General features: G+C 47.0%; 1 protein-coding gene across 1 annotated transcript in view; it reads left to right on the top strand.

Annotated features, from left to right (window-relative positions):
• LOC129468145 (sorting nexin-29) overlaps positions 1-27969 on the top strand; it is a 155316-nt gene that overhangs the window by 57720 nt on the left and 69627 nt on the right. The window contains exons 5-8 of the mRNA XM_055253313.2: positions 10581-10761; positions 14063-14133; positions 16043-16291; positions 19700-20075. Of these exons, the coding sequence (XP_055109288.1) occupies positions 10581-10761; positions 14063-14133; positions 16043-16291; positions 19700-20075 (877 nt within the window). The remainder of the gene's footprint in view (positions 1-10580; positions 10762-14062; positions 14134-16042; positions 16292-19699; positions 20076-27969) is intronic.

The following is a 27969-nucleotide window of genomic DNA, read 5'->3' as shown; positions in this document are numbered from 1 at the left end:
CAATTCTCCTGCCTCAGCCTCCCAAGTAGCTGGGACTATAGGCACGCGCCACCATGCCCAGCTAATTTTTGTATTTTTAGTAGAGACGTGCTTTCACTATGTTGGCCAGGCTGGTCTCGAACACCTGACCTTGTGATCCGCCTGATCCGCCTGCCTCGGCCTCCCAAAGTGCTGGGATTACAGGCGTGAGCAACCGCACCTGGCCCAGAATTTTCTTCTTTTTAAAGGCTGAACAATGTTTTTGAGGGTATGTAGAGCCCATATTTTGTTTATTCCCATGACAGTTGGGTGTCTTCCACTTACGGGCTATTGTGAATGGTACTGCTATGAATATGAAGATACAAATACTTGTTTTTTCCACTTTTAGTTCTTTTGGGGCATATACCCAGAAGGACAGTGCTGGATCATATGGTAATTCTATGTTTAATTTTTTTTTTAGGAACCATCAGAGGGTTTTCCATAGTGGCTATACCCTGTTGCATTCCCACTAGCAATGCACACGAGGTCCATTTTCTCCACCATCCTTCCACATCCTTGCCAACTCCACAGCCTTGCTGGTGCTGGCTTTTTATTTATTTATTTATTTTTTGAGATGGAATCTCGCTTTGTCACCCAGGCTGGAGTGCAGCAGTGTGATTTTGGCTCACTGAAGCCTCCACCTCCCAGGTTCAAGCGATTCTCCTGCCTCAGCTTCCCAAGTAGCTGGGATTACAGGCATGCGCCACCGTGCCTGGCTAATTTTTGTATTTTTAGTAGAGGCAGGGTTTCACCATGTTGGCCAGGCTGGTCTCGAGCTCCTGGCCTCAAATGATCTGCCCGCCTTGGCCTCTCAAAGTGCTGGGAGTACAGGCGTGAGCCACTGTGCCCAGCCAATGCTGGCTTTTTAAATTAGAGAAAAGGTATATAGCTTTAATTGTATACATGGGGAGAACCAGAGAGTGATTACCACCCCCTTTTTTCATATATATATATATATATATATATATATATATATATATATATATGGTAATTTTATTATTTTTCGTAGGGACAGAATCTTACTATCTTGCCCAGGCTGGTCTCAAATTCCTTGCCCTAAGTGATCCTCCCACCTTGGCCTCCCAAAGTGCTGGGATTACAGGCCTGAGCCACTGTGCCTGGCCTCCTTTTTTCTGTTTGCATAATTGCCATCTTAATGGGTGTGAAGTGGTGTCTCATGTGGTTTTGTTCTCTTCTGTCTCGAAGTTTCCGAATTGTTTTAAAAAAGCCATTCATGAGCTCCCTACGTGGTTGAGCTGGACTGTGCCCCTCCCGTAGTCCTGAGTTCTTCTTCCATCAAACCTATGTATGGAACTACCTGTTTTCTTTTTTCTTTTTTTTTTTTTTTTGAGATGGAGTCTGCTCTGTTGCCCATGCTGGAGTGCAGTGGTGCAATCTTGGCTCACTGCAGCCTATGCTTCCTGGGTTCAAGTGATTCTCCTGCTTCAGCCTCCTGAGTAGCTGCGATTACAGGCGCACATCACCATGCCTGGTTAAGTTTTATATTTTTAGTAGAGACGGGGTTTCATCATATTGGGCAGGCTGGTCTCGAACTACTGACTTCAGGTGATCTGCCTGCCTTGGCCTCCCAAAGTGTTAGGATTACAGGCTCATCCTTGTAGCTCTAGTGTCTTGCAAGGTACCTGGCCACCTGCACGGTAGAGGCCACCAAAGGACTGCGTTCAAAATAACCACTTGAAGACCCTGACTTCAGAACACGCTGCTCATTTTCCCGGGAAGCCAAACCCCTACTCTCAGCACTCTGTATGTATCTTCAGTCAGTGGGAAGCAGTTGATGGTAATATACCCACAACTGTAAAATGAGAGAGACCGACTTCCTTGATCTTCAGTGGGGATTTTTGAAAATGGTTGATTGCACTCAAAGCAGAATTTATATTTTGCTTCACTGGGTCACCTTGGGCAACAATTTCATTTCTGTAGAAAATTAATTTTGGAGGAAGCTGCATGTGCCAGGGGAGCCCTAGGTCCATCCTTTTGATGGTGAGGGGAAGTCCAGTTCCTCACTCGCCCATCCCTGCTTTCGGTTCCCTGTTGGTGATTTTCTTTTGTATTCATGCACGTGCAAATCAGCTGCTTTTGGTGAGGGAAGCCTTGGAAGGATGTCTGCTAAAGGTGCAGAGAAAATGCAGAGCTCCGTTCAAGGTGAAAAAAGTGGTTGACAACTGACAGAAAGAAGCTGGCCTTAGGGAGGAAGTCAGAAGCCAGCGTGCTGTACCCCTTGGGCTCTGTGTTAACTCCTGGGTCGCTGGATCATGGGGATGTCCACAGGGTCCTTCGGGGGTGGGTCCTTGACAGCTGGGGTGGCAGGGACCTGGGCCAGTGGCTATTTACTAAGGGGTATGAATGTGTCCCAGCATGTTAAGATCTAGTGGAGCTGGACTGATACCTCTTGGCTGAATGTGACCTCTGCCTGTTTCAAAGGTGTTTAATCCTGGTGTCTCATAAATTAAGACTCAGGCCTGTAATCCCAGCACTTTGGGAGGCCGAGGTGGGTGGATCACTTGAGGTCTGGAGTTCAAGACCAGCCTGGCCAACATGGTGAAACCCTGTCTCCATTAAAAATACAAAAATTAGCTGGGCGTGATGGTAGGCCCCTGTAATTCCAGCTACTCGGGAGGCTGTGGCAGGAGAATTGCCTGAACCCAGGAGGCAGAGGTTGCAGTGAGCCGAGACCGTGCCGTGGCGCTCCAGCCTGGGCGACAGAGCAAGACTCCACCTCAAAAAAAAAAAAAGTGAAAACGACTCAGTTTGGCCCCTGAGTTGTTAGTTTTTAGATCACAGTTATCCAGCCTGAGTTCCATGGGTCCTTTGCTTTGCTCCTTTCAGAATGTAAATAACTGTTCAGCTCATGATGGGGTATGCCCCTAAAAGGAAGTGAGACGCAAGTTTCAGAAGTCTTTCTTAGAAATTTCCCACCTTTTTTTTTTTTTTTAAATAAGTGACAGGGTCTTGCTCTATTGCCAGGCTAGAGTGTAATGGTGTAATCATGGCTCTCTGCAGCCTTGAACTTCCTGGCTCAAGTGATCCTCCCACTTCAGCCTCTCAAGTAGCTAGGACTGCACGTGCACACCACCATGCCTGGTTAATTTATTTCTTACTCTTTAATAAAGGAGGTGCTATGCTATAAACTCTTGTAGGATGCGGGTGTATTATGCTGAGCCCTGGTTCTGGAAGGCAGTCTTGTGGCTAGTTGGAAGATGGTAGAGTGACAGAGCTCAGCCCCTTGTTGGCACTCTGCTCTGCCAATCCATTTGTGCCTTGCAGTCAGGTTGGTTCAGTTTGGGATGTGACAGATTTGGGAGCACTTGTATTCACTGAGTTCTCAGGCTGGCGCATGAGTGAACTTGGTTTACCTTTGTTCCTGGCATGGCTGATACCATGTGTGCCTGTTTCTGTTAGAGTCTGCCCTCAGATTCATCCCTCTGTCTTCTTTGGCTTTGATAGAACCGAGATTTTGCTTGAGGCTGTGGTGTGTACTCCTTTATCTCGGTGAGGGATCCTGAAGGATTAAGCCAGTTCTGAGTTTTGTTCTCTGCTTTCTCTGCTCCCTTGTGATTTTCTGGGATTACTTGTTCTTTCCTGATAAAAGGGACGATAAAGCTGGCTTCATCCTGCTCCCTTTCTTCCTGCTCAATTGTGAATGAGATGCCCAGAGTTATGACAGTCCTCTGGGACAGCGAGGTCAAAAGGTTGGAGATTTTGGCCTGACATAGTGTTTGTATCACTGGCCTATTTCCAGACTAGCCCAGCTCCATGGGGTTGGATTTTCTTTGTGTGTGGGTTTTTTTCATTTTGTTTTATTTTTAGAGACAGGGCCTTGCTCTGTTAACTAGGCTGGAGTGCAGTGGTGCAATCATAGCTCACTACAGCCTCAAACTCCTGGGCTCCAGCTATCCCCCTGCCTCCGCCTCCCAAGTAGCTGGGACTACAGGTGTGTGCTGCACACACTCGGCTCCTTGTAGTTGGGTTTTCTTTTTTCTTTTTTTTTTTGAGACAGAGTCTCGCTCTGTCACCCAGGCTGGAGTGCAGTGTCACGATCTTGGCTCACTGCAACCTTCGCCTCCGAGGTTCAACTGATTCTCCTGCTTCAGCCTCCTGAGTAGCTGGAATTACAGGCATGCGTCACCACGCCCGGCTAATTTTTGTATTTTTAGTAGAGATGGGGGTTTCACCATGTTGGCCAGGCTGGTCTTGAACTTCTGATGTCAGGTGATCCGCCCGCCTCGGCCTCCCAAAATGCTGGGATTACAGGCTTGAACCACCACGCCCGGCCCTGTAGTTGGGTTTTCTGTTTCCTTTTTTTAGAGATGGGATCTTACTATGTTGCCCAGGCTGGTCTTGGGTTTTCTGTTTTTTTGTTGAGCAATGCTTTGTTTGTTTTGGGGCAGTGTTGTCACATTGATGAGACACCCCTCACCCCCCATGGCTGTGGAGCACAGGTGTTGCTCAGCACCTGGTGTGTTCTTGGTCTTCTGTAGGTGACAGATGACTGAAGAACATGCCCTGTCTCACTGCATTATTTCCTGTGGTTGCGAATGCTGATTTAAGAAAAAAAAGATGAAGGACATTTATTTATTGACTCGAGTAACTAAGAAATCATCTTGGAGTCGAGCTGGATTCAGGGGCCCTGCCTTCTCCCAAATCTGTCTCCATCTGTCGTCCCTCAGCACAGCTTCTCTGTGGTTGGGTGTCTTTCCGGGTGGGGTCTCTCTACGTGATGGGGTGGAAAATGGCCCCACGTAGCTCCAGGTTTCCAGGATGATGAGAGATCCTACTTCTAGAACGGGGTCAGCACACTCACTCCTTACGGGTCATATTATAGGGTTTGTGAGCCATGCGATCTCCATCGCAGTGACTCACCTCTGCCACTGGAGTAGAAACTCAGCCACAGACCATATGGGAGCAAATGGGTGTGGCTGCGTTCCAGGACTGTGCTTACAAAAACAGTTTGGAGGCCAAATTTGACCCCCAGGCCATTGTTTGCTGACCTTAGCTCCTGGAGGAGACAAGGCCTCTTTTCCGGTGGCTCTGGTAGAACTTGTGCGAAGAGACCCTGTGGTCCAGGGCTGAGACTGGGGTGAGGTTAGTGAGACACTCACTTTGGCCACAAAATTGAAGGCGGTACCAAAAAACTTATCAATCAAGATAAATAGTATTTTTATGTAATATTAAAAAAAATGAAAGTTGCATATGCCGTGGTTCTGGCCAGTTAATTGCCTGCCCTGGGTTAGCTGTCCACCCAGGGGGGGAGGTTAGGATAGTGCTGAAGGATCCCAGTGGAATGCGTTTCCCATAGTGAAGAGGGATGCTCTTACTAGAAGAAAGGGAAAGGGACCAGGCTCGGTGGCTTACGCCTGTAATCCCAGTGCTTTGGGAGGCCGATGCTGGATGATCATTTGATTCCAGGAGTTCAAGACCAGCTTGAGTAACATAGTAAGACCCTCATCTCTACAGAAAAAAAAAAAAAATTAGCCATGTATGGTGGTGTATACCTGTAGTCCCAGCTACTCGTGAGGCTGAGATGGGAAGATCGCTTGAGCCCAGGAGTTCAAGACTGCAGTGAACTATGATCGTGCCACTGTGCTCTAGCCTGGGTGACAGAGTGAGACCTTGTCCCCATCTCGCCCGTCAGAAACAAAACAAAACAAAACAAAACCCCAAACAAGGAAAAGGAATGCTGTTTGGTGCAAGTGTAGTAGTGATATTAATAGCTGGTTTTCATTGAGCACCAATTATATGCCAGGTATGTTAATAACTATGGCTAACATTTATTCACTGCATTTATTGGATGCACTTTACATGTATTCCTATTTCTCATTTTTCCCTCATAGCAATCCATACACGTAGGTACTGTTCTCCCCACTGTACAGATGAAGAAAGTAGAGGACAAAATAAGTTTCCCAAGGTCACACAATGCCTGAACTAGAATTTGGGACAAGGTTTTTGTCTTCCTTGTGGTCTCCAAGGTATGAATTCTTGGCATCGGTGATAGTTAAGGCTTGATAGAAACTTTCCCAAAAGCCTGCTGCTGTTAGTCATCGTCTGTTAACAGGTGTCCCAGGGCAGCTCTTCTCAACACCCCTTCCTGGCACTTGTTCTTGTTGGCATTGGGCTTTCAGGTGTTTGGAGAACCAGAAGCCCTTGCCCTCTTTTTGACTTAGCCCCATGTTTCAAAGCAGATCAGTGTATATCCCTAAATTAAATTACGGACACCGCAGGCACTAATTGGCAGGTGAGCTGCACTTTAAATAGACCACATTAATTCTGGCAGTGGAAGCGGAACCCTGCTGGGATAATTCTTAACATCATCAGCATCACCCTGACAAGCTTTAAAAGGATTCTGTAGCAGTAAGCAATTTGCAGAATTGAAAGGTGAAAACACACTTTAAAGCATTCATGTAGATTCAAGGTCGGAGGGAGGTGACTGCATTTTTCAAGACAGGCTGCAGGTGAGAGTCACTTGACTGGAAATGTGATGGACATACAGACAGTGGTCTGGGGTATTTCAAAATATGTTGTTGGCCAGCTGGCCCAGGGCGTTGTTGTTGCCGGATTCCCCGTCCTGGTTTCTGAGTGAGGCAGACAGTGGAAGGAAGGCTGTTTTGTACAGTTGTGTGGATTAGACTGATTGGATGAGCTTGGGAAGTGGATTAGTTTGACATTTAGGGATTGAGACAGAAGATAGTCTTGAGGGACCTGCCCTCTTGCTGGTTTTTGTTATTCCTGGGAAGTTTATTCTCAATGATCCCAGTGATTGGCTTGATCCACAAATACTTATGGACACTCATACAGATGTATACATTTAGATGCTGCTAACAGAAAAAGGAACCCACGCAAATGCCCTCTGCTATGAAGGGAATTAATTATTAAGCAAATGCTGATTGGTCATCAGGGACTGGGCACTGTGCTCGGTGCTTTCCTTCCCTTTCTAGTTACCCCAGTAACCCTGGGCGATTCTGTACTTTTGTGTTGATTTTATGGGAGAGGATTTTCAGGCTTAGCATGGTTGAGTGACTTGCTGAAGGTCATTTGGTTGAATGGACTTTTTCTCTGTTTGTCCTGCCTGCTAGACTGGAAGTCCCTTAGGGACGAGTTCTTGTTGTCTCTAGCTGGTGACACATAGCCTAGCTCGGTTCACAGCTCCCAGGAAGAATGCAGTGGATCCTAGTGAAGTTGAATTGAAACATTAGAGTGAACTTAACTAGCCTGCCATGCAGTTTCTGGAGATGGGTGTACTTGCCTCCTTCTGGAAGGCAGGTTCAAAGCCTTTGTCACATTTCAGAGGTGACTGTGAGCCTGTTTAGCTCCTAGATTGGAAGCCAGGTCCAACTGCAAAGACTCAGCTTCCCCCACTTGGAATATTAAACAGTTGTGAACGTGATCATTTTGAAGAAGTCCAAGTCCCCTCATTTTGCAGAGCAGTGTGATTTAGTGGTTTGCAGTGAGCTCTGGGGTTCCTTTCTGCCATACTGTTTACTAACTGTGTTGCTGGGTGAGTTGCTTCACTTGTCCTGGCTTCAGACCTTGTCTTTCACACGGAGATGGCCTTGGGTGTGATGATGTCAGATGTAAAGTGTTTACTGCAATGGCTGGTGCATAGTTAATGCTCAGTAAATAGTAGTTGCTGTTGCTGCTGTTATTATTATTGCCAGCGTGAAAAAATGTTGAAGAGCCAATGTTAAGTGAAGAAAATTGATCACAAAATTATGTATACACTAGCATTACAACTATGAAAAAATCTGGGGTTGGGCATGGTGGCTCCTGACTGTAATCCTAGCATTTTGGGAATCTCAGGCAAGAGTATCGCTTTAAGCCAGGAGTTTGATGCCAGCCTGTGCAACATAGCAGAACCTCATCTCTACAAATAAATAAAAATTAAAAAATTAGCTGGTCATGTTTGCCTGTGTCTCAGCTACTTGGGAGGCCGAGACAGGAGGATCACTTGAGCCCAGGACGTTGAGGCTGCAGTGAGCTCCAGCCTGGGTGACAGAGGGAGAGGCCCAGTCTCAAAAATAAATAAATAATAATTAACTTAAAATGTATATAAAAAATTTTAAAAATCTGTGTACATGTGGATAAAAAGTGGTGGGATGTGAGGAGATACAAGTAGTTGTAGGAATGACTATCTTATGGATAAAAACAAACTTTCTTAGGTTTCCCATAAAGCCTTAAATCTGTTCCTGTCCTCAGACTGAGTAATTCGACGTGGAAATCTTTCCTAAGGAACTAGGAATGAGGACAATTATTTATGTATAGGGGTGTTCTTTACTGTACAGAGGGAAAGTTGGCCATGTGCCATGCCCTTAGTAGTACGGAAGTAGTTATGTTTTACTGGAAAGCCATCAAAAATCATCTTTGAAAGACTTTTAATTGTAATAGGAAAATGTTTATGCTCTAGACAAGAAAATAAATGAATCAGGATACAAAATTACACATATAAATATGTATGCATATACACTCATACAATACGATGTGCTTTTATTTATTTATTTTTTGAGACAGAGTGAAGTGTAGTGCCGTGTTCTCGGCGCTCTGCAACCTCCGCCTCCTGGGTTCAAGCGATTCTCCTGCCTCAGCCTCCCAAGTAGCTGGGACTACAGGCGTGCGCCACCACGCCCAGCTAATTTTTGTATTTTTAGTAGAGACGGGGTTTCACCATTTTGGCCACTATGGTCTCGATCTCTGGACCTCGTGATCTGCCTGCCTTGGCCTCCCAAAGTGCTGGGATTACAGGAGTGAGGTACCGCGCCATCCTGTTTTTTTTGTTTTGTTTCTTTTGAGACCGAGTCTTGTTCTGTCGCCCAGGCTGGAGTACAGTGGTGCGATATCGGCTCACTGCAACCTCTGCCTCCTGGGTTCAAGTGATTCTCCTGCCTCAGCCTCCCGTGTAGCTGGGATTACAGGTGCCTGCCACCATGCCTGGCTCATTATTGTATTTTTAGTAGAGATGGGGTTTCACCATGTTGGCCAGGCTGGTCTCGAACTCCTGACCTCAGATGATCTACTTGCATCGGCCTCCCAGAGTGCTGGGATTACAGACGTGAGCCACTGTGCCCGGCCTGATGTGTTCTTTTCTTCTGGCTGCTGTAACAAATTAATACACAGTTGGTGGCTTTTAAATACTATAATTTATTCTCCCACAGTTCTGGAGGCCAGAAGTCCCCAGTCAGTTTCACTGGGCTAAAGTCAAGGTGACAGCAGGGCTGCTTCCTTCCGGAGGCTTCAGGACTGAATCCGTTTCTGGCCCTTCCAGAGTCTGCTCGCTGCCCACCTTCCTTGGCTATGGCTGCCCCATTCTAGTCTTTGCTTCTCTGGTCACATCATGTCCTCCTCTTCTGTGTCAAGTTTCTCTCTGCCTGCCTCTTATGAAGACCTTGTGATTACATCAGCCTCACAGGGATTATGCAAGATAACCTCCCAATTTCCAGATCCTAACACAATTGCATCGACTCGTTTACTATATAAGGTAATATTCAGAGAATTCTGGAGCTTAGGACGTCGATATCTTTGAGGATTATAATTCAGCCTACAGCAAATGTTGATTTTACTATAAAAAAGAAAAATGCAGTAAAGAAGACTGAAAATTCTTGAAAATGTCAACATTGGTCTTTTCTGGATGAGAGGTTTTAAAGTCATTTTTATTTTTGATATACTCCTCAGTATCTCCCACCTTTTTTTCTTATTTCACTATTGTTTTTGAGGCTGTGTCTTGTTCTGTCACCAGGCCGGAGTGCACTGGTGGAATCTCAGCTCACTGCAACCTCCGCCTTCTGGATTTAAGTGATTCTCCTGCGTCAGCCTACCCGGTAGGTGGGATTACAGGTGTGCGCTACCACGCCCAGCTAATTTTTGCATTTTTAGTAGAGATGGGGTTTTACTGTGTTGGCCAGGCTAGTCTTGAACTCCTAGCCTCAAGTGATCCACCACATCAGCCTCCCAAGTGCTGGGATTACAGGCATGAGCCACCGTTCCCAGCCTCAATTTTTATTTTAGATTCAGGGGGTGTATGTGCAGGTTCGTTACCTGGGTACATTGCGTGATGCCGAGGTTTAGGGCACAACTGAACCCATCTCCCAGGTAGTGAACATAGTACCTGGTAGGTAGTTTTTCAGTCCGTGCTTTCTTCCCTCTCTACTCTCTCTAGCAGTCCCCAGTGTCTGTTGTTTGCCATCTTTATGTCAGTGTGTACCCGGTGTTTAGCTTCCATTTATAAGTGAGAATATCCAGTATTTCGTTTTCTATTTCTGTGTAATTTGCTTAGGTTAATGGCCTCCCGTCATCCATGTTGCTGCATAGGACACAGTTTTGTTCTTTTTCATGGCTGCATAGTATTCCGTTGAGTGTACCACATTTTGTTTATCCAGTCCTCTATTGATGGGTATCTGGGTTGATTCCATGTCTTTGGTGTTATCTCCTACCTTTTCCATGCTAAGGGGATACTCTGTTACAATCTCCAACATTGCCTAGAGGCTTTGTGTGTTCCTCTCCCAGTGCTGAGTGCCCCAGGCCAAGTGCCAGGCGCCTGTGCCCTCTCTCTGTAGAGCCCGTGTTCTGGTACTATGTGAAGGAGGTCCTCAACAAGCACGAGCTGCAGCGCTTCTACTCCTTGCGCCACATCGCCTCAGACGTGGGCCGGGGCCGCGCCTGGCTGCGCTGTGCCCTCAACGAACACTCCCTGGAGCGCTACCTGCACATGCTTCTGGCCGACCGCTGCAGGCTCAGGTACGTGGCCGGGATGGGACCTGGGATGGGATGGAGCAAGGGGTGAAGATCTTGGAGTCTGGAGTCAGACCACCTGGATTTTCATCCTAGTTCCCCAATCTGGGGCAAGTGGGCCTCCCTCTGACAGCTCTGGAGTGTTCTGCTGAGCTGTGGAGAAACTTGGGGGAGAATCATTGAGAGACTGCCTGCAAAGGGCTCGGCATGGTACTTGCATACAGCCAGCTTGGATGTGGAGAGAACTGTTGTCTTAAGACATAGCTTCCTCTTCACTTTCTGGATTTTTTTTGTTTTTTTAAAGACAGGATCTTGCTTTGTTGCCCAAGTTGGAGTGCAGTGGCATGAACACGGGTCATTGCAGCCTGGACCTCCCTGGCTCAAGCAATCCTCCCACCTCAGCCTCCTGAGCAGCTAGGACCCTAAGCATATGCCACCATGCCTGGCTAATTAAAAAAATTTTTTTTGTAGCGATGGGGTCTCAGTGTGTTGCCCAGGCTGGTCTCGAACTCCTAGGTTCAAGTAATCTTCCCGCCTCAGCCTCCCAAAGTGCTGGGATTACAGGTATGAGCTACCATGCCAGGTGCAGAATTTTAATTTGGGATTCTTGCATTCATTCAATCCCAAACTGAAAAAAACATGGAAATTTTACATTGGGGAAGGAAGTCATTTTTTTTTGTTTGTTTGTTTGTTTTTGAGACGGAGCTTCACTCTATTGCCCAGGCTGGGTGCACTGATGCTATCTGGGTTCACTGCAACCTCCGTCTCCCCAGTTCGAGCGATTCTCCTGCCTCAGCGTCCTGAGTAACTGGAATTACAGGCGTGTGCCACCATACCCAGCTAATTTTTTGTATTTTTAGTGGGTACGGGGTTTAATCACGTTGGCCAGGCTGGTCTCGAACTCCAGACCTCAGGTGATCCGCCAACCTAGGCCTCCCAAAGTGCTGGGGTTACAGGCGTGAGCCACTGTGCCTGGCCGTGGCCATTACTTTTGCTCTGACAACAGTGGACTAGACATGTTGTTTTGTGTCCTTGAGTGATAACGGAGCGACGTTGATGAATCCTGTTCTGGTTCCTTAAGTAACTTCCCCATCAGCAACGCCCAGATCTTCAACAGTGAAATTTCCCTGAATTCAGTAAGTGGGCAGTTTGTGAGTAGTGTGGCGTGTTCCCTTGATTTTATATCTTGCCCTGTGTTCCCTAGTTCAGGTCTCCTCTTCTGCTTTATCTACTGCTGTGGTCACCTGTCTACTGGTAATGTCTCAGATCTTCTGGGATTGTGCACTGGGGCTCTTAAAAATACCCTTAAAGTTCTCTGTTGCCTGTGGCTCCTTGTTCAATTGTATGGCAAGACTCTATGGGTCCAAAATGGGAGGGCTTGGGAGCCAGGAGGACTGACACTGACGACACCTGTGTACTGCTCACGGTCAGAGTCTGGAGGCTGAGAATGTCTGGACTTCTAGGGCATTAACCAGCTTTAGTTAAGGAAAACACACTCCTGTTTCTTCTTTCTTTTTTTTTTTTTTTTTTGGGAAGAAGTCTTGCTTTTTTGCCTAGGCTGCAGTGTAGTGGTACGATCTCGGCTCACTGTAACCTCTGCCTCCCGAGTTCAAGTGATTCTCCTGCCTCAGCCTCCCGAGTAGCTGGGTCTACCAGCGCCCACCACCATGCCTGGTTAATTTTTTGTATTTTTAGTAGAGACGGGGTTTCACCATGTTGGCCAGGATGGTCTCGATCTCCTGACCTCGTGATCCTCCCGCCTCGGCCTCCCAAAGTGCTGGGATTACAGGCATGAGCTACTGTGTCTGGCCTACTCCTTTTTTTCGAAGTGAATTTCTGTGAAGCTCCTTCCAGCATATCATTTACGGGTAGTTCAGAGTTACATACTCAGTCTCAAAGCTGAAGTGACCAACAAGAAGAAGTGAGTCCAGCAGGTAAGAGTCACAGCTGACCTTACCTGGATCACCAGCCACTTCCCCAGCTGGATGTTGGGAAAACACATTCATTTAGATGCACGAAAACGGGCTCAGATTTTTAAAGGATCATGATTTTAGGAATCAGGTGCAGTCAGAATGTCAGCTTGAGCACGTGGTTTGTACATCTACTAACATTTTCTGGGAAAGTGTATTGGAAATGCACCTCTTCTCTCTTTCTGTTAGTTGTATTCAGTCACTTCAGTGGCTAATTTTTCCAGTCTCTCACTCAACTACAGGTCATGTATCCCTGACTTTGCTTTAGTGAAATTGACTTTTTCTTCCATTAATTTAGAATTCAATGACCTGGCGGGGAAGTTAGGGCATTGGGGATTTCTGGTTGCCATTGCTTAACAGGAAGTCAGAGAGAGCTTGGAAGTTGGACTCGGGTAGACCTGCTTTTAAGCCCTGGCTGGACCATTTATTGGCCAGATGACCTTGGACAGGCCCTATAGGCTTCCTTGACACCCCTATCCCAACCACCATCTAGATTTGTGGGGCATTTTTAGCCTCCTAGCCTTTTCCAAGGGTAATGTGGGCTTTCAGGTCTGTAACCTAGGCAGGCATTATATTATTATTATTATTATTAATGTTATTTTTATTTTGAGGTGGAGTCTCGCTCTTTCGCCCAAGCTGGAGTACAGTGGCACGATCTCTGCTCACCAAGCCTCTGGGTTCAAGCGATTCTCCTGCCTCAGCCTCTCGAGTAGCTGGGATTACAAGCGCCTGCCACCATGCCGGCTACGTTTTTATATTTTTAGTAGAGATGGGGTTTCACTATGTTGGCCAGGCTGGTCTTGAACTCCTGACCTCAAGTGATCCTCCCACTCTGGCTTCCCAAAGTGCTGGGATTACAGGTGTGAGCCACCGTGCCTGGCCAAGGCAGGCATTGTATTAAATGCCCTGGTTGATGAAGCCATAGAGGCTCTGTAATTTCTGTCTGAAATGGTCTCTTCTCGTATTAGGCAAATCAGGTGAGCCGTGTTGGCTGGCTTGAATTTCCTGTCTGTCTCTTGGGGACATTGCTTGAGTGGAAGTCACCCACCTGACTGCTCCCTTCTACTTTGCTGCTTTATAAATACATTTACATATCATGTCTATTTTAGTACTTAAAGCTGAGGGAGGGGGGACCAGCGAGGAAGTGGTAGGATGTATGTGTTCAATCTTCTGTTTGTAACCAGAAGCTTTAAACCAGCAGAGACCTCAGACAAATCATATCCCTCCTGGGGTGACCACGTGCAGATCTTCCAGGGAGCTGTCTAATGGAATTTCCTGGTTAATGGACACAGAGAACCACTGCTAAGAACGATTTCCTTTTCTCTTTCAATCTGCAGCACTTTTTATGAAGACTGGTCTTTTGTGATGGATGAAGAGAGGTCCAGCATGCTTCCTACAATGGCGGCGGGTAAGCCTGGCCCAGACCAGGGTGCCGGGCCTTGTGACACATAGCAGAGGGACTGCCTTGGAGCAGATCCACAGCGCCATGGAATGTTGTGATTCTTCTCTGTCCCTCAACAACTCAATGAGTCACTTGCTGCTGTCCTTCTTTTACTAGCACTGAATGTTGGTTTTTAAATTTTTATTTCTTTAAAGACAGAGCCTCACTCTGTCGCCCAGGCTGGAGTGCAGTGATGCAATCTCGGCTCACTGCAACCTGCGCCTCCTGGGTTCAAGTCATTTTCCTGTCTCAACCTTCCGGGAAGCTGGGATTACAGGCGCCTGCCACCACTCCCAGCTAATTTTTGTATTTTAATAGAGATAGAGTTTCACTGTGTTGGTCAGGCTGGTCTCGAACTCCTGGGTTCAAGTGATCCACCCGCCTTGGCCTCCCAAAGCGTTGGGATTGCAGGTGTGAGCCACCATGCCCGACCACAGTGTTGGGTCCATTTATCTAGAATGTGAGACCCTGGCAGAGAAAGCGAAGATTTGAAGGTTTTTAGTTGGGCTTTGGAGATGTAATAGACATTGCAGGGAATTGGAGGTGGGAGACCTACCTTTGAATCCTGGCTTTACCCCTTGCTACCTGGTGACATGGGGCAGATGCCGTAAGCTTTGCTGCCTTTTCTTTCCTCTCTGTGAGGTGGCAATCATGCTGTCTCAGCAGTCATCTTCATGGGGCTGTGAGAGAATCATGTGAGGTCAGGAGTCGCACACATGACGAGTCAACATGGAGAGACCCTGGGTTGATGTTAGTCGGTGGACTGTTACATTGTTCACCGTTTGACTCAAAGGGTGAAAGGTGGAATCAGCTGGACTGAAGTGGGCAACTTGCTTCCTCTTTCCAAGTTCTTTGTTGCTTCCTTTTTGTTTTTCCTTGAAAATTTATAGTACATCTCATGTATCTGGAGTTGTTAGTCCTGTCCATTGATGAGAAAAAGAATTTGACAATGATTTCCTTTGTAGATCATAAGATGCCCAGTGTAAGTTTCTGTCCACAGTAATGATGATGATGTTACCAGTGCACATTTGATGGTTTATGGAGCTGAGTGTTTTGTGGGTGATTGCCTTTAATACTTACAATCGTGTGAGGAAGATAATATTGTCCCCATCTTACAGATAAGGTAGCTGGAGTACAGGGAGATGGTAAGTTGCTGGATGAAGGTCTTTTTTTTTTTTTTTTTGAGACGGAGTTTCATTCTTGTTGCCCTGGCTAGAGTGCAATGGCATGATCTTGGCTCACCACAACCTCTGCCTCCTGGGTTCAAGCGATTCTCCTGCTACAGCCTCCCAAGTAGCTGGGATTATAGGCATGCACCACCATGCTCGGCTAATTTTGTATTTTTAGTAGAGATGAGGTTTCTCCATGTTGGTCAGGCTGGTCTCGAACTCCCAACCTCAGGTGATCCGCCTGTCTCAGCCTCCCAAAGTGCTGGGATTACAGGTGTGAGCCACCATGCCCAGCCTGGATCAAGGTCTTGTAGCTAGTAGGTGGCAGTGCCGGGATTCACCCCCAGGCAGCCTGATCCCAGAACTTGTGCCTTTACCTCCTCCCAGTTGACTTCTTATTCATAATAATCTTCCTGGCTGTTAGGGAGAGAATGTGGCATGACTCAACTCCCATGATAACGGATGTCTGCTGACCCCAGTTTCATGGGAGTTTTTTTTTTTTTTGAGGCAGAGTCTTGCTCTGTTACCCAGGCTGGAGTGCAGTGGCGCGATCTTCGCTCCCTGCAACCTCCGTGTGGGAGGTATTTTTATACCTATTTGAGATCAACGTGTCTCCTCTTCTGTACTCTGTTGTCTGCAGCTGTCTTCTCTTGTTGGTACGACTGCCCGTCAGCAAGCACTCCAGACTTTTCCCTTTTTTTGGGCAGGTCTGAACTCCATACTCTTTGCGATTAACATCGACAACAAGGATTTGAACGGGCAGAGTAAGTTTGCTCCCACCGTTTCAGACCTCTTAAAGGAGTCAACACAGAATGTGACCTCCTTGCTGAAGGAGTCCACGCAAGGAGTGAGCAGCCTGTTCAGGGAGATCACAGCCTCCTCTGCCGTCTCCATCCTCATCAAACCTGAACAGGAGACGGACCCCTTGCCTGTCGTGTCCAGGAATGTCAGTGCTGGTGAGTGGGAACGGGTGCTCGAGGCGGAGCAGAGCGAATCAGAATGTGGCTGATGGGGTGGACATACCTCGTCATCTGAAAGTCATTCCAAGGGGAATGGAGTCCAGTGCACTTGCGTTTTCCATTTGTGTTTCTTTTTCTTATCCTCATTCACTCTGAAAGGGCTCTGACGGCCTTACATAGATGTGAGAATTGCCGGGTGGAAGAATGAACAGCTCAACCATAGCAAACGGAAAGTGAGGGTGTGAGAGACACTGGTAGCCAAATGACGTTGATCCTCATTCATTCATTCCTTTATTTGTTCCTTCATCGTATTCTGTGTGTTAGGCGGTGAGCCGAATAGGAAAGACAGATTGCCAGCAGGTAGCCTGCAGTCTCCTTTGGGATGGGTGTGGGTGGGTAGTTCATGACAAAATACACAATTTATGTTCCTTAGGATAAAAGGAATGAAAGCCAAGCATAGACTGCTACGGGGAACATCTGCCATTGGGCTTGCCTCTGATTGGGGATGGCGTTTAAGGCCTCAGGAAAGAGAGAAGTTGTCAGCTTTGACTCTAGGCTCTGGGGAGGCAAAAGAGAGTTGATTCAGGCTGGGCGTGGTGGCTCATGCCTGTAATCCTAGCACTTTGGGAGGCCGAGGCAGGAGGATTGCTTGAGTTCAAGGTTTCTAGACCAGCCTGGGCAATGTAGTGAGACCCTGTCTCAATTTTTTAACCTTTTTTTTTTTTTTTTTTTTGAGACAGAGTCTCTCTCTATTGCCCAGGTTGGAGTGCAGTGGCATGATATCAGCCCACTGCAACCTCCACCTCCTGGGTTCAAGCAATTCTCCTGCCTCAACCTCCTGAGTCGGTGGGACTACAGGCATGTGCCAGCATGCCTGGTTTCTTTTTGTATTTTTGGCAGAGACAGGGTTTCCCCATGTTGGCCAGACTGATCTTGAACTCCTGACCTCAGGTGATTTGCCCGCCCTGGCCTCTCAAAGTGCTAGGATTACAGGCGTGAGCCACTGTGCCCAGCCTGTTTTTTAAAATTTTTAATTAAAAAATTAAATATAAAAAAAGAAAGTTGATTCAGTTAAGATTAATTTGGTGAGAAGTTTTCAATACCCTTTGATTCCTTTGGGACATTAAGATGTTACTACAGCAAAATTGGAAATTTTGTTGTAGTATGTTTGTGTATATATGTAGAGACAGAGTCTTGCCATTTTGCCCAGGCTGGTCTTGAACTGGACTCAAGTGATCCTCCTGCCTTGGCCTCCCAAAGTGCTGGGATTACAGGTGTGAGCCACTGCATCTGGTTGCAATTGGAAATTTTGGGCTTTAGTACTTAATATTCTCAAATCTCTTAAACAAGGCAGTAACTGTGGCCATGCCTTTAGAATTATTGATGGTGAAAGTGCAGAGTCCCATGGTGTCTTTGGTACACAGTGGCCTTGTCTGTCTTGCCCTGTGCTTCTCCAGCAGAGACCCTGCATGAACCATGTGGGAGATAGGGCTGTTGACGGCTTTGTGTAACAGACACTGATATTTCTACACCCACAGGAGTAGCAGTCCCACCCATTTTTGGAACTCTGCTTTTGAGGTGATCTCAGAGTTGTGCTATACCAGTGAGGCCTCACCGCATCACACATTGGTTTAGACAGATTGGGTTTTTGGAATTGGCTCAAAGTGTCTTACATCCAAGTGTGATGATTAAAATAGGGGCACAAAGTGTCTTCTCTGAGTGCTGGTCACTAAGGCAGGCTTGATTTCTTTTTCAGTTAGCATTTGCTGTATAACAAGTGATTTAAAAATGTAGCCTGGGTGACAGAGCGAGACTCTGTCTTAAAAAAAAAAAAAAGGAGCGGCTTAAAAGCACCGCAGTTCGTTACTTTTTTGTGTGGGTTGGCATGGTGGCTCTTCTGCTGGGCTCCTTCGGCTCACTCATGGGAGCTCGTGGTTAGATTGGAAGATCCAAGATGGCCCCATCCACATGTCTGGAATTAGTGCTGGGGCAGCTCAGGTTCTACTCATGGCCTCTTGTCCTCCAGTCGGCTGAACTGGCTTCTTTATGTATGGGGTCAGGGCCACTGTCCAGGAGAGCAAAGGCAAAGCTGAGACCTTTTAACGCCTAGCTACTAGAACTCACATAGTGTTATTTCTGCCACTTTTTTTTTTTTTTTTTTTGAGACAGAGTCTCGCTCTGTCACCCAGACTGGAGTGCAATGGCGCAATCTCGGCTCAGTACAACCTCTGGCTCACTGCAACCTCTGCCTCCCGTGTTCAAGAAATTCTCCTGCCTCAGCCTCCCAAGTAGCTGGGATTACAGGCATCTGCCACCACGCCCAACTAATTTTGTTTTTTTGTATTTTTAGTAGAGATGGGGTTTCACCATGTTTGCCGGGCTGGTCTTGAACTCCTGACCTCAGGTGATCCACCTGCCTTGACCTCACAAAGTGTTGGGATTACAGGCGTGAGCCACTGCGCCCAGCCTTTTCTGCCACATTCTATTGGTAAAAGCAGGGCATGGTGGCTCATGCCTATAATCCCAGCAATTTAGGAGGCTGAGGTGGGAGTATTGCTTGAGGCCAGGAGTTTTGAGACTAGCCTGGGCAGCACAGCAAGACCTCATCTCTAAAAAGAAAATAATAAAATTAGCTGGGTGTTGTGGCATGCACCTGTAGTCCCAGCTACTCTGGAGGCTGAGGCCAGAGGATTGTTTGATCCCAGGAATTTGAGGTTACAGTGAGCTATGATTGCGCCATTATACTCCAGCCTGGGCAATAGAGCGAGACGCCCCAACTCTTTCCTTTTCTTTTTTTTTTTTTTTTGAGGCGGAGTCTTGCTCTGTCGCCCAGGCTGGAGTGCAGTGGTGCGATCTGGAGATGCCCCAACTCTTAAAAAAACAAAAAAAAACCAAACAAAAAAAACAGAGCACTATACCAGCCAGATTCAAGAGGGTGCAGAAATAGACATCACCTCTGGCTGTGAGGAGCCACAAAGACCCATTGCAAAGGGGCATTGCACAGGAATGGCAGGAATTTGAGGCTGCTCAACACTTGACTACACCCCCCAGCTGGTTCTCCTGGTCTCATCTACCAGCTATGAGAATATTTTCCAAAGTGAAGCATTGAAGATCATTTCGGTAATGGTAGCATCCTTCGCATCAAAGTGACTGCTTAGAAGGAACAGTTTCAAGGTGTGCTCTGTGGTGTGTTTATTTAAATCAGAGGCAGAGGCCTGCATCCATTCTGCTCAATCTTCTGTACACAGATTTTCACTGAAGATTTTAAGAAGTCTGAATTCATGTTACAGTGTATTTCTCACTAGAATAATATTTTCCATAACCTGGAGGTGAGTTGCTTCCATCATCCTTTTGTCTTGCCTACTTTTTCTTATACTGTATCTTTTTTTTTTTTTTTTTTGCCAGATGCCAAATGCAAAAAGGAGCGGAAGAAGAAAAAGAAAGTGACCAACATTATCTCATTTGATGATGAGGAAGATGAGCAGAACTCTGGGGACGTTTTTAAAAAGACACCTGGGGCAGGGGAGAGCTCCGAGGACAACTCTGACCGCTCCTCTGTCAATATCATGTCCGCCTTTGAAAGCCCCTTCGGGCCAAATTCCAATGGAAGTCAGAGCAGCAACTCATGGAAAATTGAGTCCCTGTCTTTGAACGGGGAGTTTGGGTACCAGAAGCTTGATGTGAAAAGCATCGATGATGAAGATGTGGATGAAAATGAAGATGACGTGTATGGAAACTCATCAGGAAGGAAGCACAGGGGCCACTCGGAGTCGCCTGAGAAGTAAGTTCCCCTCTTGCTTCTTTTTGTGTGTGTGTGTGTGTGTGTGTGTGTGTGTGTGTGTGTGTGTGTGTGATGGAGTCTCACTGTCCCCCAGGCTGGAGTGCCGTGGCGTGATCTCAGCTCACTGCAACCTCCACCTCCCCGGTTCAAGCTATTCTCCTGCCTCAGCCTCCCGAGTAGCTGGGATTACAGGACCTGTCACCACACCCAGCTAATTTTTGTATTTTTAGTAGAGATGGGGTTTCACCATATTGGCCAGGCTGGTCTCAAACTCATGACCTCAAGTGATCCGCCTGCCTTGGCCTCCAAAACTGCTAGGTTTACAGGCATGAGCCACCACGCCCAGCCTCCCCTTGCGCTTTTAACGAGGGGATTAAGTTCACTGTTTTCTGTTTCTGTGGTATTGGGTGAAATAGGACTGCAAGTTTTATATTTGCCCAGGGTATCATTCATTCTTCAGGTGTTGATTTAGGAGGGTTATTTGGAAGGAGTGTTATTTGCTCTTCCCCTGAGAACTGAAAGAGGGGAAGGGAGTACACTTGAGGGCACTTAATACAAAGTTAATGTCAGAATGTGTGCCTTGAAATTCTTGCTTTATACATACATCTGTCATTTTCATTTCACAGATTCACAGGGTTTCACAGTCTGATGAGACTGTGCCTGTTACTGTTTTTTATTTTTACTCTGGATTTTCCTTGCATCTGACTTGCCACTAGCACAGGAAGCTCAGGACGAAGGCAGGGTTAGGAGAATAGTTGTGGTATGCTGACTTTTGTGTTTATCTGCAGGGGTGCGAATAGCCGTAACTTGCCTGCACCTGCTGCCTTAACAGTGGAGTTGGCCGGGTGCAGTGGCTCACACCTGTAATCCCAGCACTTTGGGACACCAAGGTAGGTGGATCACCTGAGGTCAGGAGTTTGAGACCAGCCTGACCAACATGGTGAAACCCCTTCTCTACTAAAAAAATAAAAAATTAGCCAGGCATGCTGATGCATGCCTGTAACTCCAGATACTTGGGATGCTGATGCAGGAGAATCAGTTGAATATGGGAGGCAGAGCCAAGATGACGCCATTGCACTCCAGCCTGGGCAACAAGAGAGAAGGTTCTTCTCAAAAAAAAAAAAAAAAAAAAAAATCCCAAAATACCCCAAATAAGCTGGTTACCTCTTAGGCTTTGTGGTGCACAGTGCCCTCCTAATCATGACCACTGCAAAATCCAATCCATTAAAGTGTAAAATGAGGCCAGGTGCAGTGGTTCATACCTGTAATCCCAGCACTTTGGGAGGTTGAGTTGGGAGGATTGCTTAAGGCCAGGAGTTTGATACCAGCCTGGGCAACACAGCAAGACTCCGTCTCTACAAAAAAAAAAAAAAAAAAAGTGTAAAATGAATATACAGAAATGTATCTTTCTATCTGACCTAAATCTTATGGTATTGTTTAGCCTGCAGTATACCTTTAGCCCTAAGATTTTTGTTTTCATGGTGTTACAATATTAGGGTTTTTTTTTTTTGTGATAAGGCTGTGCCTATTATTGTTTTTTATTTTTACTCTAGTCCTCATCTGCATGGGTACTTGTACTAGTAGTGTTACTTTATTGATCATCTGAGATATGCCAGGTGCTGCAGGTGATTTATACACTGTATTGTAAGACTTCTTGCAGCCCTATGAGGTTCATGGGTATCACCTGCATTTTACAGACAGAAGAACAGGATTCCATAGAGAGGCAAGATTTGTGAAAGCCGTTGGCTAAATTGAGATTTGGATTCAGATATGCTGTAATCCAAAGCTTATACTGTCCGTTTTTTTTCTGAGACGGAGTCTTGCTCTGTCGCCCAGGCTGGGGTGCAGTGGCGCTATCTCGGCTCACTGCAAGCTCTGCCTCCCAGGTTCATGCCATTCTCCTGCCTCAGCCTCCCGAGTGGCTGGGACTACAGGCGCCCGCCACCATGCCCGGCTAATTTTTTGTATTTTTAGTAGAAACGGGGTTTCACCGTGTTAGCCAGGATGGTCTTGATCTCCTGACCTCATGATCCACCCGTCTCGGCCTCCCAAAGTGCTAGGATTACAGGCGTGAGCCACCGCGCCCAGCCTTTTTTTGTTTGTTTGTTTTGAGTTGGAGTCTTGCTCTGTCACCTGGGCTGGAGCGCAATGGCTCCGTCTCGGTTCACTGCAACCTCTGCTTCCAGGGTTCAAGTGATTCTCTTGCCTCAGCCTCCCGAGTAGCTGGGATTATAGGTGCCTGCCACCATGCCCGGCTAATTTTTGTATTTTTAGTAGAGACGGGGTTTCGCCATGTTGGCCAGGCTGGTCTCGAACTCCTGACCTTGTGATCTGCCCACCTCGGCCTCCCAAAGTGCTGGGATTACAGGCATGAGCCACTGTGCCTGGCTATTCTGTCAAATGTTTTTCATGTTTCTACATAATTATGAATATTGATTTGTTGATGTGATGGTTAATTTTGTGTGTCAACTTAACTGGGCTGTGGGATGCCCAGATTGAACATTACTTCTGCTTCTGGGTGGATCAGTGAGGATGTTTCTGGGTGAGGGTAGTGTTTGAATAGGTGGACTCAGTAAAGGAGACAGCCCTCCCCAGTGTGAGTGGGCCTCATCCAATCCATTGAGGGCCTGAATAGAACAACAAGTGAAGGCAGGGAGGGATTCTTTCCTTTCCGCCTGCTAGCTTCAGCTGGGACATGGGTTTTCGGCCCTGGGCCAGGAACTCCCACCATCTGCTCTCCTGGTTCTCAGGCTTCAGACTTGGACTTCACCACACCACCAGCTTTCCTGGGTCTTCAGCTTGTGGACTGCGGATCATGGGACTTCTCGGTCCCTGCAGTTGCGTGGACCAGTTCCTCAATATAAACGTGTATTTGTATCTCTCTGTCTCTCTCTTTCCATGCACATACCCCTTGGTTCCATTTCTCCGCAGAACCCTGGCTAATGCAGTTGCCGTTCAGTCAGATCAACATGTTATGACTTGTGAAATGTTTCCCCTTTTGTTGCGTATTTAGGTTGATGGTTTTTGTTTTTGCTTTTTGTTATCAGCGGATCTCAAATGAATATTTTCACACACAAGATTTTTTTCCTACGACTGAACTATTTGTTAGGGCAGCTTTTCAGCAGCCTTGTTCTTGCTCATAGGGTATGAATGTTTTTGTACCTGGCATCCAAGTCTTGTGACCTGCTGTGTTATTCAGGGCTCTCCAGAGAAACAGAACCAGTGGGGCGGGGCTGAAGGGGGACGTTCTGTGTGTGGATGTGTGTAGTTCCTTCTCTGTGCTGCTCTGTTTTTGCCTCAATTTCTACCTCTATCTCTACCTCTAACTCCATCTCTATCTACCTCTGTTTCTGTCTGTCTGTGTCTGTTTCCTGTCTTTTTGTTTGTTTCTTTGTTTTGTTTTGTTTTTTGAGATGGAGTCTTGCTTTGTCACCTAGGCTGGAGTACAGTGGCACGATCTCGGCTCACTGCAGCCTCTGTCTCGTGGGTTTAAGTGATTCTTGTGTCTCAGCCTCTCGAGTAGCTGGGATTACAGGTACCTACCACACCCGGCTAACTTTTGTGTTTTTAGTAGAGATGGGGTTTCACCCTGTTGACCAGGCTAGTCTCAAACTCGTGACCTCAAATGATCCACCCAGCTCAGACTCCCAGAGTACTGGGATTACAGGCATGAGCCACCGCGTCCGGTCTTCTCTTGATTTATTTTAAGGAATTGGCTCATGTGATTGTGGGGCTGGGAAGTCCAAAATCCACAGGGTAGGTGTGTGGACTGGAGACCCAGGGAAGAGTTGCAGTTCAGGTCCAGAGGCAATCTGCTGGCGGAATTTCTTCTTCCTTTGGAAGGTCTGTCTTTTTCCTATAGAGGCCTTGCACTGCTTGCATGAAGCCCACCCACATTATGCAGCGTAATCTGGTTCACCCAAAATCTACTGATTTAAATGTTAATCTCATCTAATAGAAACATCTAGAATAATGTTTGACCAAATATCTGGGTATTGTGGCCCAGCCAAATTGACACATACAATTAACCCTCACAAGTGCCTTTATTCTTTTTTTTCTGGAACAGAGTCTTACTCCATGGCCCCGGCTGTAGTGCAGTGGTGCGATCTCAGTTCACTGCAACCTCCACTCCCAGGTTTAAGCGATTCTCCTGCCTCAGCCTCCGGGGTAGGTGAGACTACAGGAGTGTGCCACCGCACCTGGCTAATTTTTGTATTTTTAGTAGTAGACATGGGGTTTCACCATGTTGGCCAGGCCAGTATTGAACTCCTGAGCTCAAGTGATCCACCTGTTTCAGCCTCCCAAAGTGCTGGGATTGCAGGCATGAGCCTCTGCACCTGGCCATGTGCCTTTACTTTGTAATCTGGGCCTTTGAGGAGATGCTGCTTGCTGATGCCACTGAGTGTAGCCACATGGGTGAGGCTGGTGTGTGAGCCAAGGCAGCCCCCCAGCATTGTGATGTGTAAATGCCCAACACAGTGCAGGGTGACCTTCACTTGGCCCGGGCCCTCCGAAGCCAGAGGGCCTCCTGCAGATTCTGGACAGCTCTCCCTGGCATTAAGAGGGATCTCGATTGACCCTTCCACAGAACAGCCTGGGGAAGACACAGTGGAGTGATGGGATGGCCTGCTGAGTAATGCTTTGATTTTGATTCTAAGCTAGTGTTTATAGGGAAGGTCGAGGAGGCTGGTGCACAGCAGATGTGTGAGGGGAATGTGGCCAGACCAGGAGAAGCTCACTGTGGATTGTCAAAGCCTCTGGCAGAGTCTGCTGCCCTTCTTGTCTTTAAGATCCTCTGTTGGTCAAAGTTAGGCTTACTCCTTGGTTTGCTGGTCATTAACCCATTCTTTGATGTCTGAAGAAGTCTTGTTTCTTCTGCCTCAGTATTTATCATAAGTATTAGCTTTGCTTTTTGTATTTTTCTTTACAAGGGATAGTATTTTTATTACAGTCAGGATTTGTTCTTTTGTTCTTTTTTGTTGTTGTTTTGTTTGTTTGTTTGTTTGTTGTTGAGACAGGTCTTGCTCTGTCATCCAGGCCGGAGTGCAGTGGCCTGATCACACCCTCAACTCAGGGAACTCGTAGTGTCAAGTGATCTCCTTGCCTCAGCCTCCTGAGTAGCTAGGACTATAGGTGCATGCCACCACACCCAGCTAATCTTTTATAGAAATGGGGTCTCAAGGCATTGCCCAGGTTGGTCTTGACTTCCTGGCCTCAAGTGATCCTCCCATGTTGGCCTCCCTGAGTGCTGGGATTACAGGCATGGGCCACTGCACCAGGCCCAGACGGGGCTTTTTAAATCACTTTATATGTGCTCTATGATACCAGTAGGAAGTAGGGGGAAACATAATTCAGAAAGGACTACAAGCATATGCTGCATCTCGCTATTCTGCATCTCACTAGCAGTTAAGCAAATGCAAAGTGAAACAGGACTCCATATTTTGCCCATCGTATTTGCGGAGACCTTGGGTTGGAGCCCTGGTGGAAGGGAAAGATCTTGCTGTCAGTGGGTCCTCAGTTCCAGGCACATCCCATGTCATCCACCTGGTGTCTGTGGGATGAATTAGGCTGCACGGGTGGTGCACAGGGGCTGGTCTCGTAGACAGCTGGAAGCAGTTGATAGCCATTAGGGGAAAACAGTTTGACAAACTGGCATGAACTTAAGGATGTTTATCCCACTTGGTTTAGCAGTCCCAGTGCGAGAAGCTGCCCGGAGAACATACCCTCGATTCAGGGAAAAGTTGCTACGTCTAGATACCAAAGTCCTTATTCAGAGAAGCAGAACACTGGAGTTGACCTAAATGTGCAGCCACAGGGGGACGGTTAACAGCAGATTTTATAGTTTAAGCCTTGACATTTTAACGTTTAGGATCTCAAACATCTCAAATGATGTTTAAGAGTATCTAGTGTTATGAAGCTGAGCTAATGAGTACATATATATGTATGTGTGTGTATATATATATGTATTTTTTTTTTTGAGATGGATTCTCGCTCTGTCAGCCAGGCTGGAGTACAGTGGCGCAATCTCGGCTCACTGCAATCCCTGCCTCCTGGGTTCCAGCGATTCTCCTGCCTCAGCCTCCAAAGTAGCTGGGATTACATGTGCCCACCACCACTCCTGGTTAATTTTTTGTATTTTTAGTAGAGATGGGGTTTCACCATGTTGGCCAGGCTGGTCTCAAAACTCCTGACCTCAGGTGATCCGCCCACCTTGGCTTCCCAGCGTGCTGGGATTACAGGTGTGAGCCATCGTGGCTGGCCTAATGAGTTAATATTGAATGGAAAAAACAAGATAAAAAACTCAACATTTTGCTTCATTACAACTGTGTAAAGAATAGTCTGCACAGCAGGAAAGAAAAAAAGACACGTGGGAAACTGAGTCTGACACAGTAATGTTTTGGATAATGTGGCTGTTGGGTGGTTTATTTTTTCTCTCTCTTCTTTTGGGTATTTTCTAAGTTTTCAACTAACGTGTCTTAATTTTCTTGCTGAGGAGCAACAGTTGTAGTAATGAGAGGTTTTAAGCCAATCAAGGCGCCAGATACTGAGGCAGTCTCGGCCTCAGGAATGTTTAATATCACTCATTTTGAAGCAGTAGCCCTTGGGGCGCACTTTTTTTTTTTTTTTTTTTGGGACGGAGTCTCGCTCTGTCGCCCAGGCTGGAGTGCAGTGGTGGGATTTCAGCTCACTGCAACCTCTGCCTCCCGAGTTCAAGTGATTCTCCTGCCTCAGCCTCCCAAGTAGCTGGGATTACAAGCACCCACCACCACGCCCTGCTAAGTTTTGTATTTTTAGTAGAGATGGGGTTTCACCATTTTGGCCAGGCTGGTCTTGAACTCCTGACCTCAGGTGATCTACCTGCCATGGCCTTCCAAAGTGTTGGGATTACAGGTGTGAGCCACAGCACCCGGCCTGGGTTTTTTTGTTTTTTTTCTCTGTGGTCCAGGTTGGAGGAAGTGGCATGATCTTGGCTCACTGCAGCCCTCGACCTCCCAGGCTCAAGGGATCCTCCCACCTCAGCCCCTCCAGTAGCTGGGTCTACAGGTGTGCAACACCATACCTGGCTAATTTTTAAATTTTTTGTAGAGACAGGGCTCGAACTCCTAGGCTCAAGTGATCCTTCTGCCTCGGCCTCCCAAAGTACCGGGATTACAAGTGTGAGCCACCGGCCTGGCCAGCAATCTTTAATGTAACTCATTTTGAGGTGGTGGTCCTTGGGGCTCACTTCTCGGGTTTGGAACCTCATCCTCTTGGGGTCTGGCTTCACCTTGTACTTGCATACGTTGCGGGGAAGGGTCAAGAATTATCTTAGGGACCAGCAGAACATTGCACCTGCCCTGAGGCAGTGGCGTGGCCTAGAAAGGACTGGCTGCCTTTGCTGCCTTCTCCTGAAAGGGCGCCCCTGACCACCTCCGGGTGCCTGCCCTGTGGTCACCAGTGGCCAGGTCAGAGCCTCAGGAGGACGCCTCTTGACAGATTCCAGAGGCACAGCCAAGGTCACCTGGTTCTCCGCCCAGGTTGGGCTCCCTGCCAGGACACCCGCGGGAGCGGCTCTTCTTTTGCCCCCACCCTGCTGTCTGAAAGCCTCATTGTGTTACGGGCATGGTTGAATGATCCGTCTTGCAAAATTCTGCTAGGATTATTTCCTCCTGCGCTTCTCGCTCTGTGCCAGATGTCTGGCCAAAAGCTAGAGAGGGCTGAAAGGAGACTTCTACCTGACAAGCCTCTAAAATAGGAGCTGGCAATCCATGCCTGCAGGCCAAACCCGCCCCCAAGCAGTGAACAGTTGTTACATTTTTAAAGAGTTATTAAGAGACACCAACAAAGAAGACTATGTCACAAAGCCCGAGATATGTACTCTCTGGTCTATTACAGAAAATATTTGTTGATTTTA

The sequence above is a fragment of the Symphalangus syndactylus genome, chromosome 18 (assembly GCF_028878055.3).
Source record: "Symphalangus syndactylus isolate Jambi chromosome 18, NHGRI_mSymSyn1-v2.1_pri, whole genome shotgun sequence".
NCBI classification, from domain to species: domain Eukaryota; kingdom Metazoa; phylum Chordata; class Mammalia; order Primates; family Hylobatidae; genus Symphalangus; species Symphalangus syndactylus.
Note: the sequence above shows the minus strand (reverse complement) of the source record. Positions and strands in the feature narration are given on the sequence as shown.